The sequence below is a fragment of the Ranitomeya variabilis genome, chromosome 4 (genome assembly GCF_051348905.1).
Source record: "Ranitomeya variabilis isolate aRanVar5 chromosome 4, aRanVar5.hap1, whole genome shotgun sequence".
Taxonomy (NCBI): Eukaryota; Metazoa; Chordata; class Amphibia; order Anura; family Dendrobatidae; genus Ranitomeya; species Ranitomeya variabilis.
Window position 1 is genome coordinate 504,267,433 of NC_135235.1, and position 16,779 is coordinate 504,284,211.

Genomic DNA, 16,779 nt, shown 5'->3' on the forward strand with positions numbered 1-16,779 from the left:
ACTGTTCTTGCACAGAGGCCTCTTCTGTCTGTGCCCGCTCCTGAGATGTATCCCAAAATGCTTCCCGTGCCAAATACATCTCATCCTGCAATCAAGCAAGGTACGGTGCTGAAGAATACTGTGTAATAAATATTGTGGCTCCTAAAATGCTGCAATGACCTAACAGTATGTATCTATGTGTGAAGAAAGGAGCACAACTTCTAGTCAAGTTTCTCACTGCCCTCAGATGTGCAGTCTTGGGGTGTATGCCAGTGCAGGATAAGCCCTGATATATCTCTGAATGTCCATATAGTCAGACAACTCCATTTCTAGGCAATCACAACCTATTCATATATACAAATTCTTCTACATACATTCTACAGTATATACAGAGTTTCTAGGATCTTTTCCCTGACTATGGAGACAATCATCAGAGATAACGGCATTATGAGCGATATATACCGTAGCAGTTTCTGTTTTTGTTATTCCCTATCAGTTGCACTTGAGTGAGTAATGCAAGCAATGCGTCATATCTGGGAATGCTGTAACATACTAGATATGACAACTGTGTGATTAGGAGAACAGGATACTGAAGGCTGCAGTCAGCAGTAAAGGTACCGTCACACTAGGCGATATCGCCAGCAATCCGTGACGTTGCAGCGACCTGGATGGCGATATCGCTGTATTTGACACGCAGCAGCGATCTGGATCCCGCTGTGAAATTGCTGGTCGCTGCTAGAAGGTCTGCACATTATTTGGTCGCTAGGTCGCCGTGTATCGCCGTGTTTGACAGCAAAAGCGACGATACCAGCGATATTTTACACTGGTAACCAGGGTAAACATCGGGTTACTAAGCGCAGGGCCGCGCTTAGTAACCCGATGTTTACCCTGGTTACCAGCGTAAAAGTTAAAAAAACAAACAGTACATACTCACCTGCGCGTCCCCCAGCCTCTGCTTCCTGACACTAAAGCGCCGGCCCTAAACTGAAAGTGAAAGCAACAGCGGTGACGTCACCGCTCTGCTGTTAGGGCCGGAGCTCAGTCAGCGTCAGGATGCAGAGGCTGGGGGACGCGCAGGTGAGCATGTACTGTTTGTTTTTTTAACTTTTACGCTGGTAACCAGGGTAAACATCGGGTTACTAAGCGCGGCCCTGCGCTTAGCAACCCGATGTTTACCCTGGTTACCCGGGGACCTCGGCATCGCTGGTCGCTGGAGAGCGGTCTGTGTGACAGCTCTCCAGCGACCACACAGCGACGCTGCAGCGATCGGCATTGCTGTCGCTATCGCTGCAGCGTCGCTTAGTGTGACGGCACCTTAAGAGTTTAAGGAGCTTCCGGGAATTTCTCAACCATCCCCCAGGCAGGAGATGGTGTCTTCATTGTGTTTACAGGGTAGGACAATGCGGCCATAAATGGAGGTGGGAGTGAAGGCCCTGAATGCTACCTGATTAGGTAATGCACATCTGCTAGGAGTAGCTACCCTCCTCCACAATGGTGAGTAAGGTTTGTATAACAGAAATGTCACAGCCCACGCTTGGGGATATGTGCCCGCTGTGCCAATGTATAGACATCTGTAAACAATGGGCTACAACTTGATGATGAACACTACGTGTACTCTGGCCATTACCCGAAATACAGGACCTGTAAGGCTTGTGTCACACTTCCGTCTTCTGGCGGGCATCGTAATGCGTTGCTCCGACGGATCGACGTACGTTGTAAAAATTGTGAAAAACGTGTGTAACGCATCCAGTGTTTTGACGGATGCGTCGTTTGTGTTCTTGCCTGAATTTCAATGGAGAAAGAGAGATTTTTTTCTTTCCCCCAGGTTGGAAAATGCTTCCTGGCATGTTCAAATGTAAAAACAGGATCCGTCACTGGATCCCTGCGTTTCACAGTGACCGCAGGATCCTGCGTCCATAGGCTCCCATTCTGTGGAACAACATATGAAGCAGGAGGCGTCGGGAAACGTTTTTCCACTGCAGACAAAAAAACGTTTCTTTGAACGTTTTTTCTTCCAAACGACTGGCCGTCAAATTCCGCAGGATCCAGTGCACGACGGACGAAACGTGTGGCCATACGTCGTGATATGTCGCTAATACAAGTCTATGAGAAAATGCAGGATCCTGCACATTTTTTTGCAGGATCCTGTTTTCTCAAAAAAACGACGTATCTCGATGGGACTACAAAGAGGGAAGTGTGAAAGAATCCTAACCCAGCATAGAAAGACAATAATACAGGTCCTTCTCAAAAAATTAGCATATAGTGTTAAATTTCATTATTTACCATAATGTAATGATTACAATTAAACTTTCATATATTATAGATTCATTATCCACCAACTGAAATTTGTCAGGTCTTTTATTGTTTTAATACTGATGATTTTGGCATACAACTCCTGATAACCCAAAAAACCTGTCTCAATAAATTAGCATATTTCACCCGACCAATCAAATAAAAGTGTTTTTTAATACCAAACAAAAAAACCATCAAATAATAATGTTCAGTTATGCACTCAATACTTGGTCGGGAATCCTTTGGCAGAAATGACTGCTTCAATGCGGCGTGGCATGGAGGCAATCAGCCTGTGACACTGCTGAGATGTTATGGAGGCCCAGGATGCTTCAATAGCGGCCTTAAGCTCATCCAGAGTGTTGGGTCTTGCGTCTCTCAACTTTCTCTTCACAATATCCCACAGATTCTCTATGGGGTTCAGGTCAGGAGAGTTGGCAGGCCAATTGAGCACAGTAATACCATGGTCAGTAAACCATTTACCAGTGGTTTTGGCACTGTGAGCAGGTGCCAGGTCGTGCTGGAAAATGAAATCTTCATCTCCATAAAGCATTTCAGCCGATGGAAGCATGAAGTGCTCCAAAATCTCCTGATAGCTAGCTGCATTGACCCTGCCCTTGATGAAACACAGTGGACCAACACCAGCAGCTGACATGGCACCCCACACCATCACTGACTGTGGGTACTTGACACTGGACTTCAGGCATTTTGGCATTTCCTTCTCCCCAGTCTTCCTCCAGACTCTGGCACCTTGATTTCCGAATGACATGCAAAATTTGCTTTCATCAGAAAAAAGTACTTGGGACCACTTAGCAACAGTCCAGTGCTGCTTCTCTGTAGCCCAGGTCAGGCGCTTCTGCCGCTGTTTATGGTTCAAAAGTGGCTTTACCTGGGGAATGCGGCACCTGTAGCCCATTTCCTGCACACGCCTGTGCACGGTGGCTCTGGATGTTTCCACACCAGACTCAGTCCACTGCTTCCTCAGGTTCCCCAAGGTCTGGAATCGGTCCTTCTCCACAATCTTCCTCAGGGTCCGGTCACCTCTTCTCATTCATTTTTGCCTTCCAACAGACTTACCATTGAGGTGCCTTGATACAGCACTCTGGGAACAGCCTATTTGTTGAGAAATTTCTTTCTGGGTCTCACCCTCTTGCTTGAGGGTGTCAATGATGGCCTTCTTGACATCTGTCAGGTCGCTAGTCTTACCCATGATGGGGGTTTTGAGTAATGAACCAGGCAGGGAGTTTTTAAAAGCCTCAGGTATCTTTTGCATGTGTTTAGAGTTAATTACTTGATTCAGAAGATTAGGGTAATAGGTCGTTTAGAGAACCTTTTCTTGATATGCTAATTTATTGAGACAGGTTTTTTGGGTTATCAGGAGTTGTATGCCAAAATCATCAGTATTAAAACAATAAAAGACCTGACAAATTTCAGTTGGTGGATAATGAATCTATAATATATGAAAGTTTAATTGTAATCATTACATTATGGTAAATAATGAAATTTAACACTATATGCTAATTTTTTGAGAAGGACCTGTATATAACCCCACACCAAATGATGTCTTCATTAATAACAACGAGCCACATACCTTGTACGTTTCTATCTCCCGTCTCAGTGATTCCTCTTCACTCAATTTCTCATCTACAACATGTACAAATTCTTCCTAAAATGACAGTTATGGCAACATTTATTTTTGTATACATAATATATATCTAACCAAATGTACTTATAAACTATATACATATATGATTAGTAAGTACAAAAGATGAGGGCACTCACCCGTCTTCAATAAAACCAATTCCTTTATTTATGAAAAAACATCCAGAGGGTCGTTATGGCCGGGGGAGAGAGGGGGCCTCAGCCCGTGTGAGCAGAGGAGATGGACGTCCATCTCCTCTGCTCACACGGGCTGAGGCCCCCTCTCTCCCCCGGCCATAACGACCCTCTGGATGTTTTTTCATAAATAAAGGAATTGGTTTTATTGAAGACGGGTGAGTGCCCTCATCTTTTGTACTTACTAAACGTTTTTGGATTAAGAGACTGTTTTTCATGAAGGAGCACCTGAAGTCTTGAACGGCACAGCAGGTTGCACGTCTGTGATCCCCATAGAGAGGTCTGAATTCGGCAGGACAGTGCCGCTTGGTTGCGTTTTTCTTGGTATACATATATGATACTGTAGTTCAAGAGCAATTGCTTTTCTTTTCTTTTGCATTGGCTAATAGCATTGGTTATTAGATCTCCTTAAAGGGCTTGTCCACTACTCAGAAAAACCCTTCTCAATACCTATGTTTTCCCCAGGAAATTTATTATAATAATAATAATAATCTTTATATTGCGCTAACATATTCCGCAGCACTTTACAGTTTTGCACACATTATCATCACTGTCCCCGATGGGGCCCACAATCTATTGAGTTCCTTAAAAAACTGTGTAAGTACCTAAAAGAGCTGGTGCTCAGTTTCCATTTTGCAGGCAAAGACTGGTCACACCAAATAATGGTTATATTTACATTTTTCACTTAGCATTTTCTTGATTGGTAAAAATAAACTATTGAAATTTCTACTTTTGAAAGCGTCTTACTTTGCTCAATTATTCCAGGTGTCCCTACAACTTTTACACAGATAGGGAATATACAGTATATATCAGTATGTCTTTGGAATGTGGGAGGAAACCGGAGTACCGGGAGGAAACCCACGCAAACACGGGGAGAACATAAACTCCTTGCAGATGTTGTCCAAGGTGGGATTAAAACCCAGGACTCCAGCGCTGCAGTGCTATTCACTGAGCCACTGTGCTGCCCTATAACATTTAAATTCACCTCTGGTGCCGGCACTGTTCGGTTCGGCATTGGCTCTCCCAAGGTTTGATGTGACATAACACAATCCGTGCAGCCAGTCATCACTAGCACCACTCTCCACTACATTTGACAAATTAGACTGTGGAGACCTGTGTGTCGTAACCAGTGCCTTCCCCCTTTCCACCAATCCCGCAATGAAACACAGACAGTCCTAGGTGGGTTGAACAGGTCAGTCACAGTTAATTACATCAGCAGAGAAAGGCAATTACATTTCGTAATGGGTGGTTCGTCGCCGAGCTCCTGTCCGCGATTGACAGGCAATTTGGCCAACGAGCAGTTACGAACCTTTGCCCTCCGTTTCTTCCGCTGTGACTTAGTATCGTTAACAATGGTTAGTTATATTAACATAATTGTGTTTTTTTGCTTTGTTTTTTTTACACGTTTACTTCCATCCACCAGTTAACTTCCAGGTGTCCGCTGAGGGGGAAAGAGGAAGTTACTGACCCGGACACCTGGATTTAACCCCTGTAGGTGTGGCCGTAGGAGCCTTCCCATGTAAGAACCATTGGCCGGCAGGGGCATCCCAATTAGTGCATCACCAATGGGAGTGGTGCGAGGGGGGAACTGGGCACTGACATTATTTTATTGGCATTTTGTCATATGGGCTCCACAGTCAGAGGCACATTCCTTATGCAGTACCATGCCTGCCAGACATCAAGAGGAAGGGAGAGCTGCACTGCGGCTGCTCTCACTTCCTCCTGCTCTCACTTCCTCCGGCTGTCAAGTACGTGCGTAAGAGAGTGAAGCCTGCACTGATTGGCTGCAGCGATCGCATGACATAATAATGTCACGCAAACCACGGGAGAGCAAGTGCTAACATCGTTGGAACGTCAATGGCACCAAAGGCAAGTATAGATGCTATTATACCTGTGGTGAAACAGTGATTGAGCTGGGATTGTCAGAGTAGTGGTCAACCCCTTTAAATTTAATAGAAATATAAAAGTTAGTATAAATGGAAACATTTACAAGCAGATGTAATCCCATGGGGATCTGGTGTCACATGGTTATCCACTCAATGAAATGGGCACCAGGTAACTCTACAGCTCCTCTGGATGTTCACTCCATAGGAAATCATGGCTGCCCACAGCTTTTTCTTGTGAAAAACAGTTTGCAATTAAGTTTTTTGAGAAATCAATAGATAGTATAGCTAAGAGGAACAGACACCCATCTGCAGACAGCTGTTTCAGTGCAAAGTGGGATACTGGTCGGCTACGTGAGCAGTGTGCAAGAACCCTGAAACAGTTGTTTGCAGGTGGTGGGTCTAAGGGCACAATTCATTATCGTATTTACACTTTTTTATATACTTTTTGCCTGTTTTTCACGTGTCTTTTTTTTTTATCTTGTGCCTTTTTTGAAGTTTATTTTATGTGGGTTTTTTTAGTTCACAATTGTGGACGAGGTTTAGGGTTTCTAAGGCTATGTGCACATGATGCGGAATTGGTGCAGATCCACAGCGTTTTTTTCCGTGCAGAAATGCTGCAGTTCAGCAATGTGATTTACATTACAATGTAAATCAATTGGGGAACAAAAAACCTGTCCTAATGGTGTGGAAAAATCCGCACTGATTCCGCAGCGGAATGAAAATAAGTGCATGTCACTTCTTTTGTACGGAACTGCAGCGGATTTGGACCCTTCCATGATAGAAATCCACAGGGGTAAAATCCGCACAAAATCTGCATCAATTCCGCACAAAATTCGCAGAAAATCTGCACCTGCGGATTCTGCCAGGAGAAGCGGATTTGGTGTAGAAAATTCTGCACCCCATTCCGCATCGTGTGCACATAGCCTAAATGTTTTTAGCTGACTGCGACTTATTAAAAAATTGCCAAACTTTGGGGCAAATGGACTCCAGTACCCCCCTTCCCTGGAGTAATTTTATGTTAATCTGATGTGAGATAGTGTTGTATACACACTCATTGGGCATGAAGGGGACCATTGATCGTCAACAGTTATAATTGGAGCACTATAGCACTGATGGTATACTACCCAATAAAAATAAAATTGCTTTGAATAAAACTTATCATATGTTTGCAAAGGGTGGGAATGTCGCTTTTATATAGCTGCTTCTAGGACGCCTATATTCCAAGCCCTACGGTCTTTGTATTCGGGGTTTTAACTAGTCCATAACCATTACATAGGTGGACCTGGAAGCTCCTGGGCAGCAATACAGAATGAGTAATGTGCTTACCTCTGCACGCTCCTTAGGTCTCTTTCACATTTCCGTCGGTACGGGCCCGTCGCAATGCGTTGGGCTGACGTACCGACGAACGTTGTGAATTCTCTGCACGACGTGGGCAGAGGATGGATGCATCCGCTGCCCATTCTGCAGTCCAGGGAGGAGGGGGCAGAGTTTCAGCCGCGCATACGCAGTCGAAAATGGTGGACCCGTCGCACAAAAAAAAGTTACATTGAACTTTTTTTGAGACGACGGTCCGCCAATTACCGACACATCCAGTGCATGACATATGGAATGTGTCTCCATACGTCCATACGTCGCGATGCGTCGGTAATACAAGTCTGTGTGCAAAAAACGCATCCTGTGGGCAACTTTGCAGGATGCGTTTTTTGCACAGAACGACGCATTGCAACGTCTTCAAAAAGACGGAAGTGTGAAAGAGGCCTCATCCACATGCTATTTTTTAGTGTTATATGGTAGAAGGGTTTGTGGGCACTCAAAATTTGGTGTCTGGGTGTGACAGCTACTTTGGCAGGTCCCTGAGGTTATAAAATCTGACTGATCAAGCTTGTCACTAGATCATATGTATTTCCAAACTATGAACAGCAAATCGCTTTCAACAATATGAACTTAAAAAAAAATATATTCATATAAGTTATAAAACCAAAAGAGACATCTTATGGGGCAAATATACTACGTCCACTCCTTAGTGTGCAGCATTTAATCACAATACCTGTGTCTGGCTAGGGCATTGAGTGCGAAGTGTTATCTTGATCTTCAATGGGGCGCCATCATCAGAGGTTATCTCATAAATGAGACGTGTGTAACCAATGGTAAGTGACATCACTAGCCTGCATATACTCAGTTACATTATATACTAATATTGTAAGTTAAGCGTGGATTAGTCTTTAGTCATAAATAATATTGGGAAAGGATTGCCTGGCTATTCTAAACTTAAACTCTGGATTCCTAAATGTGATTACTGATGTGTGGGCAATTACATATCACATCCCCTGTATAGATCATAAAAAATATATATTTGCAATTTTAAGGCTGGTAAAGTCAGTTAAAAGTTCTGACATTTTCTTAGTACAGCACTAACTAGTGGTCAGAGTCTATAGCAATGTATAGGTCCATCTAATGAGCTGAGTTCTGCTGGTCACATGCTCAGTCATTCTCCCCAAAGACAGTTTAATGCATAGGGGTTCCCCAGGAAAGCTGTCACTTTATAATGGCAGACATATCTCATCTTGCATATATATGCTTGGTACAAATATGGGCAAAGTCACACATAATAGGTACAGCTTAAAAAAATACTACAGGTTAGGACCGTCCGTCCCGAATAGGGTCACCTTGACATGGTGGGATGGCTATTACTTTTTTTTTTTAATCAAAATTTTATTAACTAAATACAATATATTATTTTCATGCCCTATTGAAATTTAATTACTGCAGGGTAGTTGCTTATTTTGTTTTTATCTTAGGTTTTGTCTGTTTCGTGGTCAGTGTGAACATGCACCTACCCGCTGCATGCACACCAATTTATATTCCAGCTCATCTCTTTAGCTTTTTGTTTCAGTTTTTTGTACTTTGTGCAAATAAGGCTGCAACCTCCCTTTTGTTTGAGTTGGACCTTAAGGTACCTTCACACGAAACGACTTTGTAACGATATCGCTAGCGATCCGTGACGTTGCAGCGTCCTCGCTAGCGATATCGTTTAGTTTGACACGCAGCAGCGATCAGGATCCTGCTGTGATGTCGCTGGTCGCTGAATAAAGTCCAGAACTTTATTTGGTCGTCCGATCGCTGTGTATCGTTGTGTTTGAAAGCAAAAGCAACGATACCAGCGATGTTTTACACTGGTAACCAGGGTAAACATCGGGTTACCAAGCGCAGGGCCGCGCTTAGTAACCCGATGTTTACCCTGGTTACCAGCGTAAAAGTAAAAAAAACAAACAGTACATACTCACCTGCGCGTCCCCCAGCGTCTGCTTCCTGACACTTACTGAGCGCCGGCCCTAAAGTGAAAGTGAAAGCACAGCGGTGACGTCACCGCTCTGCTGTTAGGGCCGGAGCTCAGTCAGTGTCAGGAAGCGGACGCTGGGAGACGCGCAGGTGAGTATGTACTGTTTGTTTTTTTTACTTTTACGCTGGTAACCAGGGTAAACATCGGGTTACTAAGCGCGGCCCTGCGCTTAGCAACCCGATGTTTACCCTGGTTACCCGGGGACCTCGGCATCGTTGGTCGCTGGAGAGCGGTCTGTGTGACAGCTCTCCAGCGATCAAACAGCGACGCTGCAGCGATCGGCATCGTTGTCGCTATCGCTGCAGCGTCGCTTCGTGTGAAGGTACCTTAACATTCATATAGTTCCCCAAGGCTGGGTGTCCATTAGCCAGGTCTCAATCCTTCTCAGCCCTTATTCACATGTACGTCACTTAACAAATGGTGAGGTTTTAATCCTGGAGGTTATCCCTGAATAGGGATGTGGTGGGATGGCTTTTACATTTTTTTTTTTAATCAAAATTGCTAACTGTGCACCCAATATTATTTTCATGCACTATTGCTTATTTATTTACTGCAGGGTATTTGCTTATTATGTTTTTATCTTGGTTTGTCTGTTTAGTGGCCAAGTGTGAACATGCACCTACAATTTATATTCCAGTTCATCTCTTTATGTTGTTGTTTACTCGGCATCTTAACAGACTCAGCCAAATGGACACCAAGCGCTATGTGTAACCAACACTTATCTCACGCAGCTTTCTGTAAAATCATACTTGTGTATGAGTCTAAGACAGATTTAATTCATTGCGCGGTGGCTCAGTGGTTGGCACTGCACCTTTGCAGTACTGGGGTCCTGTGTTCAAATCCCAACAAGGACAACATCTGCAATGAGTTTGTATGTTCTCCCCGTATTTGTGTGGGAACTCTCGGGTTTCCTCCCACGCCAAAGACATATTGATAGGGAATCTAGACTGTGAGCCCCAATGGGGACAGCGATGATAATGGCGCTATATAAGTGAGTGAAATAAATAAATAATATGGCTAGTAACAGCTTGCCATCTGTGAATACCATTGGGTGTCCTTGGACATATATCCTTGTTATAGTTATGATGGAAAACATCTGCAAGGAGTTTTTATGTTCTCCCCGTGTTTGCACGGGTTTCCACACTCCAAAGACACACTAATTAGAAATTTAGATCTGTAAAGCGCTTTGGTATAAATACCGCTAGATAAGCGAGTACAATAAACATTTTCGGTTTGAACTTCTGTGATTCATATACATTTTGGCTTGAAGAAATTCAAGCAAATGCTGCATTACCCCTATACTGATGTATGGAACACACATTTTGCCTACCACATATGAGCATAGGCCATGTTCACACAATGCAATATTTACTTAGAAAATGAAACTACTTAGCCTGCTTTGTTGGCTGAGCACTCCTCCCATCAGCCTAAGGCCTGTTCAGTATTAAGGTACCGTCACACATTGAAATTTCCATCGCTACGACGTTACGATTCGTGACGTTCTAGCGATATCGTTACGATATCGCTGTGTCTGACACGCTACTGCGATCAGACACCCTGCTGAGAATCGTACGTCGTAGCAGATCGTTTGGAACTTTCTTTCGTCGCTTGATCACCCGCTGACATCGCTGGATCGTTGTGTGTGACAGCGATCCAGCGATGTCTTCGCTTGTAACCAGGGTAAACATCGGGTAACTAAGCGCAGGGCCGCGCTTAGTAACCCGATGTTTACCCTGGTTACAAGCGTAAACGTAAAAAAACAAACCGTACATACTCACCCGTCGGTGTCCTTCAGGTCCCTTGCCGTCTGCTTCCTGCTCTGACAGTGCCGGCCGGAAAGTGAGAGCAGAGCGCAGCGGTGCTGTGATCTGCTCTCACTGTATGGCTGCACTCAGAACAGGAAGCAGACGGCAAGGGACCTGAAGGACACCGACGGGTGAGTATGTACGGTTTGTTTTTTTACGTTTACGCTTGTAACCAGGGTAAACATCGGGTTACTAAGCGCGGCCCTGCGCTTAGTTACCCGATGTTTACCCTGGTTACCCGGGGACTTCGGCATCGCTCCAGCGCCGTGATTGCACCGTGTGACCGCAGTCTACGACGCTGGAGCGATGATTATACGACGCTGCGACGTCACGAATCGTGCCATCGCAGCGATGAAAATTTCAATGTGTGACGGTACCCTTAGGTGAGATGTTTACCTCAGTATCTGTAAGCCAAAACCAGGAGTGGGTGTCGGGTGATAAATACAGAAGTGGTGACGTGTTTCTATTATACTTTTCCTCTGATTGTTCCACTAGTAGTTTTGGCTTACAAATACTGAGGTAAAATACTGACCAAATACTGAATGTGTGAACGTGGTCTCTGGCTTTTTTTTTTTAATTACCGTATATACTCGAGTATAAGCTGAGATTTTCAGCCCCAAAAAATGGGCTGAAAGTGCCCCTCTCGGCTTATACTCGAGTCATGGTCGGCAGGGGGTCGGCGGGTGAGGGGGAGCGACGCCTGTCAGATACTCACCTACTCCCGGCGCTCCTGACGTGGTCCCCGCATGTCCCACAGTGTTCGGCGTGGCAGCTTCAAGTTCTTTCCCTCTTCAGCGGTCACGTGGTACCGCTCATTAAAGTTATGAATATGGACTCCACGCCCATAGGAGTGGAGCCGCATATTCATTACTGTAATGAGCGGTACCATGTGACCGCTCATTACAGGAAGAAGCTGCCGCGCCGTACACCGTGGGACATGCAGGTACCGCGTCAGGAGCGCCGGGAGGTGAGTATATTTACCTTCCCTCGTTCCACTAAAGCTCCGTCTTCCCGTCCTCTTGCTGTGACTGTTCAGGTCAGAGGGCGCGATGACGTACTAGTGTGCGCGCCGCCCTCTGCCTGAACAGTCAGTGCGGAGAGACAGGACGCTGAGGAGCAGCGTGCAGCGACGAGAGGCGAGTATGTAATTTTTTTTTTTTTAGTGCAGCAGCATTACATGTGGCACAATGATATATGGAGCATCTATGGGGCCATAACTGCATGGAGCATTATATGGAGCATCTATGGGGCCATAACTGCATGGAGCATTATATGGGGCATCTATGGGGCCATAACTGCATGGAGCATTATATGGAGCCATAACTGCATGGAGCATTATATGGGGCATCTATGGGGCCATAATTGCATGGAGCATTATATGTAGCATTATATGGGGCCATAACTGCATGGAGCATTATATGGAGCATCTATGGGGCCATAACTGCATGGAGCATTATATGGGGCATCTATGGGGCCATAACTGCATGGAGCATTATATGGAGCATTATATGGGGCCATAACTGCATGGAGCATTATATGGGGCATCTATGGGGCCATAACTGCATGGAGCATTATATGGAGCATTATATGGGGCCATAACAGCATGGAGCATTATATGGGGCCATAATTGCATGGAGCATTATATGGGGCCATAACTGCATGGAGCATTATATGGGGCATCTATGGGGCCATAACTGCATGGAGCATTATATGGGGCATCTATGGGGCCATAACTGCATGGATCATTATATGGGGCGTATTTTGTATGGAGCATTATATGGGGCTCCTGATTCAATATGGATATTCAAAAACACAACCTACTGATGTATCTATTTTTATTTTTGACATTTACCGGTAGCTGCTGCATTTTCCACCCTAGGCTTATACTCGAGTCAATAAGTTTTCCCAGTTTTTTGTTGCAAAATTAGGGAGGTCGGCTTATACTCGGGTCGGCTTATACTCGAGTATATACGGTAGCATCGGATCTTATTAGCCCTTTAAATTTGTAGGCTTTTGGCCAAGGCGATGCTTATCTGATAGAAATGGTTAGGGTCCCTCCAGAAAAAGATCACCTTTTGTGGCTGGTGGTCAAACACGAATTGACCAATTTCTGCACTAAGTACCGTATATACTCGAGTATAAGCCGAGATTTTCAGCCCAAATTTTTGGGCTGAAAGTGCCCCTCTCGGCTTATACTCGAGTCACGCTCTGTGGCAGGGTCGGCGGGTGAGGGGGAGAGGGCGCTGAGGCATACTTACCTAGTGCCAGCGATCCTGACGCTCCCCCTGCCCGTCACACTGTCTCCGGGTGCCGCAGCTCTTCCCCTGTACAGCGGTCACGTGGGACCGCTCATTAAACTTATGAATATGTACTCCACTCCCATAGGGGTGGAGCCCCATATTCATTTCTCTAATCAGCGGTGCCGGTGACCGCTGATAGAGGAAGAGGCTGCGGCACCCGGAGACCAGCTGTCTGGGGGAAGGAGCGGGACGCCGGGAGCAGGTAAGTATCGCATATTTACCTGTCCTCGTTCCACACGCCGGGCGCCGCTCTGTCTTCCCGGCGTCTCTCCGCTCTGACTGTTCAGGTCAGAGGGCGCGATGACGCATATAGTGTGCGCGCCGCCCTCTGCCTGATCAGTCAGTGCGGAGAGACGCCGGGACGGGACGCTGAGGAGCTGCAAGCAAGAAAGGTGAGTATGTGTTGTTTTTTTTTATTGCAGCAGCACCAGCGTTATATATGGCACAGATTTATGTGGAGCATCTATGGGGCCAAACTGAACGCTGCAGAGCATTCCATATGGGGCAGCTTTATAATGAGCATCTATGGGGCCAAACTGAACGGTGCAGAGCATATAGGGCACAGCTATATAATGAGCATCTATGGGGCCAAACTGAACGGTGCAGAGCATATAGGGCACAGCTATATATGGATCATGTATGGGGCCAAACTGAACGGTGCAGAGCATATAGGGCACAGCTATATAAGGAGCATCTATGGGGCCAAACTGAACGGTGCAGAGCATATAGGGCACAGCTTTATAAGGAGCATCTATGGGGCCAAACTGAACGGTGCAGAGCATATATGGCACAGCTTTATAAGGAGCATCTATGGGGCCATAATGAACGGTGCAGAGCATATAGGGCACAGCTTTATAAGGAGCATCTATGGGGCCATAATGAACGGTGCAGAGCATATATGGCACAGCTTTATAAGGAGCATCTATGGGGCCATAATGAACGGTGCAGAGCATATATGGCACAGCTTTATGTGGAGCATCTATAGGGCCATAATGAACGGTGCAGAGCATATATGGCACAGCTTTATGTGGAGCATCTATGGGGCCATGATGAACGGTGCAGAGCATATATGGCACAGCTTTATATGGAGCATCTATAGGGCCATAATGAACGGTGCAGAGCATTCTATATGGCACAGCTATATATGGATAATATATGGGGCAATAATCAATGGTATGGAGCATTATATATGGCACAGCTTTATATGGAGCATCTATGGGGCAATAATGAATGGTATGGAGCATCTATTTTTATTTTTGAAATTCACCGGTAGCTGCTGCATTTTCCACCCTAGGCTTATACTCGAGTCAATAAGTTTTCCTAGTTTTTGTGGCAAAATTAGGGGGGTCGGCTTATACCCGGGTCGGCTTATACTCGAGTATGTATGGTAATTTTCTAAGTACCGTATATACTCGAGTATAAGCCGACCCCCCTAATTTTGCCACAAAAAACTGGGAAAACTTAATGACTCAAGTATAAGCCTAGGGTGGGAAATGCAGCAGCTACAGGTAAATGTCAAAAGTAAAAATAGATACCAATAAAAGTAAAATGAATTGAGACATCAGTAGGTTAAGTGTTTTTGAATATCCACATTGAATCAGGAGCCCCATATAATGCTCCATAAAGTTTATGATGGCCCCATAAGATGCTCCATATTAAAATATGCCCCATATAATCCTGCATAAAGGATAATAATGGCCCCATAAGATGCTCCATAGACACATTTGCCCAACATAATGCTGCACAAATGTTGATTATGGCCCCATAAAATGCTCCATAAAGATATTTGCCCCATATAGTGCTGCACAAACCTTGATTATGGCTCCATAAGATGCTCCATACAGACACTTGCCCCATATAATGCTCCACAAACGTTAATTATGGCCCCATAAGATGCTCCATAAAGATATTTGCCCTATATAGTGCTGCACAAACACTGATTATGGCCGCATACAGACACTTGCCCCATATAGTACTGCACAAACGTTGATTATGGCCCCATAAAGACACTTGCCCCATATAGTGCTGCACAAATGTTATGGCCCCATAGATGCTCCATACAGACACTTGCCCCACATAGTGCTGCACAAACGTTGATTATGGCTCCATACAGACACTTGCCCCATATAATGCTGCACAAATGTTATGGCCCCATAGATGCTCCATACAGACACTTGCCCCATTATAGTACTGCATAAACGTTATGGCCCCATAAGATGCCCCATACAGACACTTGCCCCATTATAGTGCTGCACAAACGTTATGGCAACATAAGATGCCCTATACAGACACTTGCCCCATATAGTGCTGCACAAACGTTGATTATGGCTCCATACAGACACTTGCCCCATTTGCTGTTGCTGCGATAAAAAAAAAAAAAATACATACTCACCTCTCCGTTGCTCAGGCCCCCGACACTTTCAATATTCACCTGCCTTCGTTCCGGCGCCGCTCCATCTTCAGCGTCTTCTGCACTGACGTTCAGGCAGAGGGCGCACACTAACCACGTCACCGTGCCCTCTGACCTCAGCGTCACTGCAGAAGACTCTGAAGATGGAGCGGCGCCGGAACGGGGAGCAGGTGAATATCACGCAGCGCTGCGCTCCCCTCCCCGTTATACTCACCTACTCCTGCCACTGTGCAGTCCCTGCTTCCCCGGCACTGCTGCTTCTTCCTGTACTGAGCGGTCACCGTTACCGCTCATTACAGTAATGAATATGCGGCTCCACCTCTATGGGAGGAGCCACATATTCATTACTGTAATGAGCGGTACCATGTGACCGCTCAGTACAGGAAGAAGCTGGGGCGCCGGGCAGCCATGGACCTGCAGGGACCGCGCCAGGAGCAGGTGAGTATAATTAGACAGCCCCCGCTCCCCCTCCCCTGCCGACCCCTGGGTATGACTCAAGTATAAGCCGAGAGGGAAACTTACAGCCCCAAAAAATGGGCTGAAAATCTTGGCTTATACTCGAGTATATACGGTATATTCTATATAGCATTATTGCAGTTTACATTCCTCATATTCTCTGTTTGCACACATCTTAGCGCATACAGTGTCTGCTGCACTCTTTGATTTGATCCCATAAGTAGCCAGGTAATGCTAAATGGATTGGAAAGTAATTTTTGTGTGGTCTGATTATTTTTCAGTAATTTTCCCTGCCTTTGTATTGCAATTATAACTCTTTTAAGTTTTTTTTTTTTAACTAATTACACTGGTCTACAAAAAAAAAAAATTCTGGCATGGACTTTAAGAACAGTTTTAGACTAATTTGAGGGTGCTGAATTCAAATCTGATCTTATTTCTCTATCACATCATGTTTTTGCGCTATAGGTATATAGCCGAT

At 45.2% G+C, this 16,779-nt stretch overlaps 1 protein-coding gene across 3 annotated transcripts in view; it reads right to left on the reverse strand.

Moving 5' to 3' along the window:
• Positions 1–16,779, reverse strand: part of IFI35 (interferon induced protein 35) — a 116,093-nt gene that overhangs the window by 55,959 nt on the left and 43,355 nt on the right. For 2 of the 3 annotated variants that reach the window (XM_077252041.1, XM_077252042.1), the window contains one exon: positions 3,860–3,934. In XM_077252041.1, coding sequence (XP_077108156.1) covers positions 3,860–3,934 — 75 coding nt within the window. Of the gene's footprint in view, positions 1–3,859; positions 3,935–8,037; positions 8,110–16,779 lie in introns of all 3 variants that reach the window. The other variant, XM_077252040.1, reaches the window with a different exon arrangement.